General features: G+C 65.0%; 1 protein-coding gene across 1 annotated transcript in view; it reads left to right on the top strand.

Annotated features, from left to right (window-relative positions):
• Positions 1–97: 97 nt before the first annotated feature.
• The window catches only part of VOLCADRAFT_121064 (uncharacterized protein), a gene marked incomplete at its 3' end in the record, with an annotated part of 6,809 nt that continues 5,592 nt past the window's right edge, over positions 98–1,314 (top strand). Inside the window, exons 1-2 of the mRNA XM_002952358.1 lie at positions 98–715; positions 1,027–1,275. Of these exons, the coding sequence (XP_002952404.1) occupies positions 161–715; positions 1,027–1,275 (804 nt within the window). The remainder of the gene's footprint in view (positions 716–1,026; positions 1,276–1,314) is intronic.

Below are 1,314 nucleotides of genomic sequence, written 5' to 3'. Positions count from 1 at the left end.
ACCGCCCGGACACCTCCGGGTGCAGAGCGGCAGACCCGGCGGCGCCACCCAAGCCGCAGTTCTGGGCCCAGCTTCCGCCGCGGTTCCGCCGTCGCAGGCAGCTCTGCCGACAACCAAGCCTGCGCCACCCGCAGCCGTACCTGCAGCCGCGTCTAGTGCCATGCCGGATGGTACGACACCGTACACAACTGTAGCCGCAACGGTGATCAAAGCAGGGAAGAAGCTGCCGGAACGTTGCGCAGCTTCGGAGTCCAAGACTCGAAGCGAGCGGCCGCGGCCTAGGATTACGGGTACTGCAGATGCAGGTTGTGACGGCGGCATCGGCGGTTGCGATGGCAATGAGTCGTACAGCACTGCCGTACGGGGCTGGGTGGTAAGCGTTCTGTCGCAGGAGGCTAAGAGGGTTAAGGACGCCCTCAAGACTGCTGGACTGCTGGATAACCGCCGCCGCGGCGGCCTTGAGACGGTGGCGTCGCCGGCGACGGCGACGGCGACGGGGGACGAAGATGATGCTGCACAGCCGCCGCCACAGATGCAGCGCCGTACGGTACGGCGGGTGCTCCTGCCTGTTACCGACGATGCTGCAGCGGTGGCGGCGGCGTTGAGTGTTGCCGAGGGAAGCGGAAGCGGCGAGAGAACGGGAGGGCTTGGTGGTGGTGACGGAGAGACGGCGGTTTCGGAGCTGGCGGCTCTGATGCGCCGGACGGAAGCTCAGGTATGTATGTCTGTAATCATGTTTATATCTAGTGGCCGCAGTCTGGACCGCCTATAGACAGTTTGACACCGATGCCTCTGCGACATTGCGTACGACATGCCGTTACGGCGATACACCTCCCATCGGGATTCTGTATCCCATATTTCTCGTACTGAGATACTCCTCGCACTCTCCCCCTCCCCCTCCCCCTTCTACTTCTTGTACACTCTTTCCTTGGCAGCAGCTTCACTCGCTCGTGGTTCGTCTTTCCCCCTCCCCCTTCTCCCCTCTCCCCTTTTTCTCTCCCCCTCCCCCTCTCCCCTGCCCCGCAGCTGCTGCACACTCGCTGCCTGCCACCCGCCACCAAGGCCGCCGTCACTCCGGCGCGACGCCTCTCCGACGCCATCACAGAGCTACTACGACCCGCAACCGCCACAACTACCACAACCGCCGGTGTCAATTCCTTACCCGCAGCCCTGGTTTCGGAGCTCCTGGCTGACCTGCCCAGCCGTTGGGAGCGGTTGGGTGACCTAGCCCTACTGCCTGGATCCAGTCTGGTGCATCCGGGCTGGCTGACGGCGGTGGGGGCGGCGGCGGGGGCGGCGGCGGCGGCGGACGGC

This window comes from Volvox carteri (assembly GCF_000143455.1).
Source record: "Volvox carteri f. nagariensis unplaced genomic scaffold VOLCAscaffold_29, whole genome shotgun sequence".
Taxonomy (NCBI): Eukaryota; Viridiplantae; Chlorophyta; class Chlorophyceae; order Chlamydomonadales; family Volvocaceae; genus Volvox; species Volvox carteri.
The sequence above is the reverse complement of the archived record's forward strand: the minus strand, read 5'-3'. Positions and strand labels throughout refer to the sequence as shown.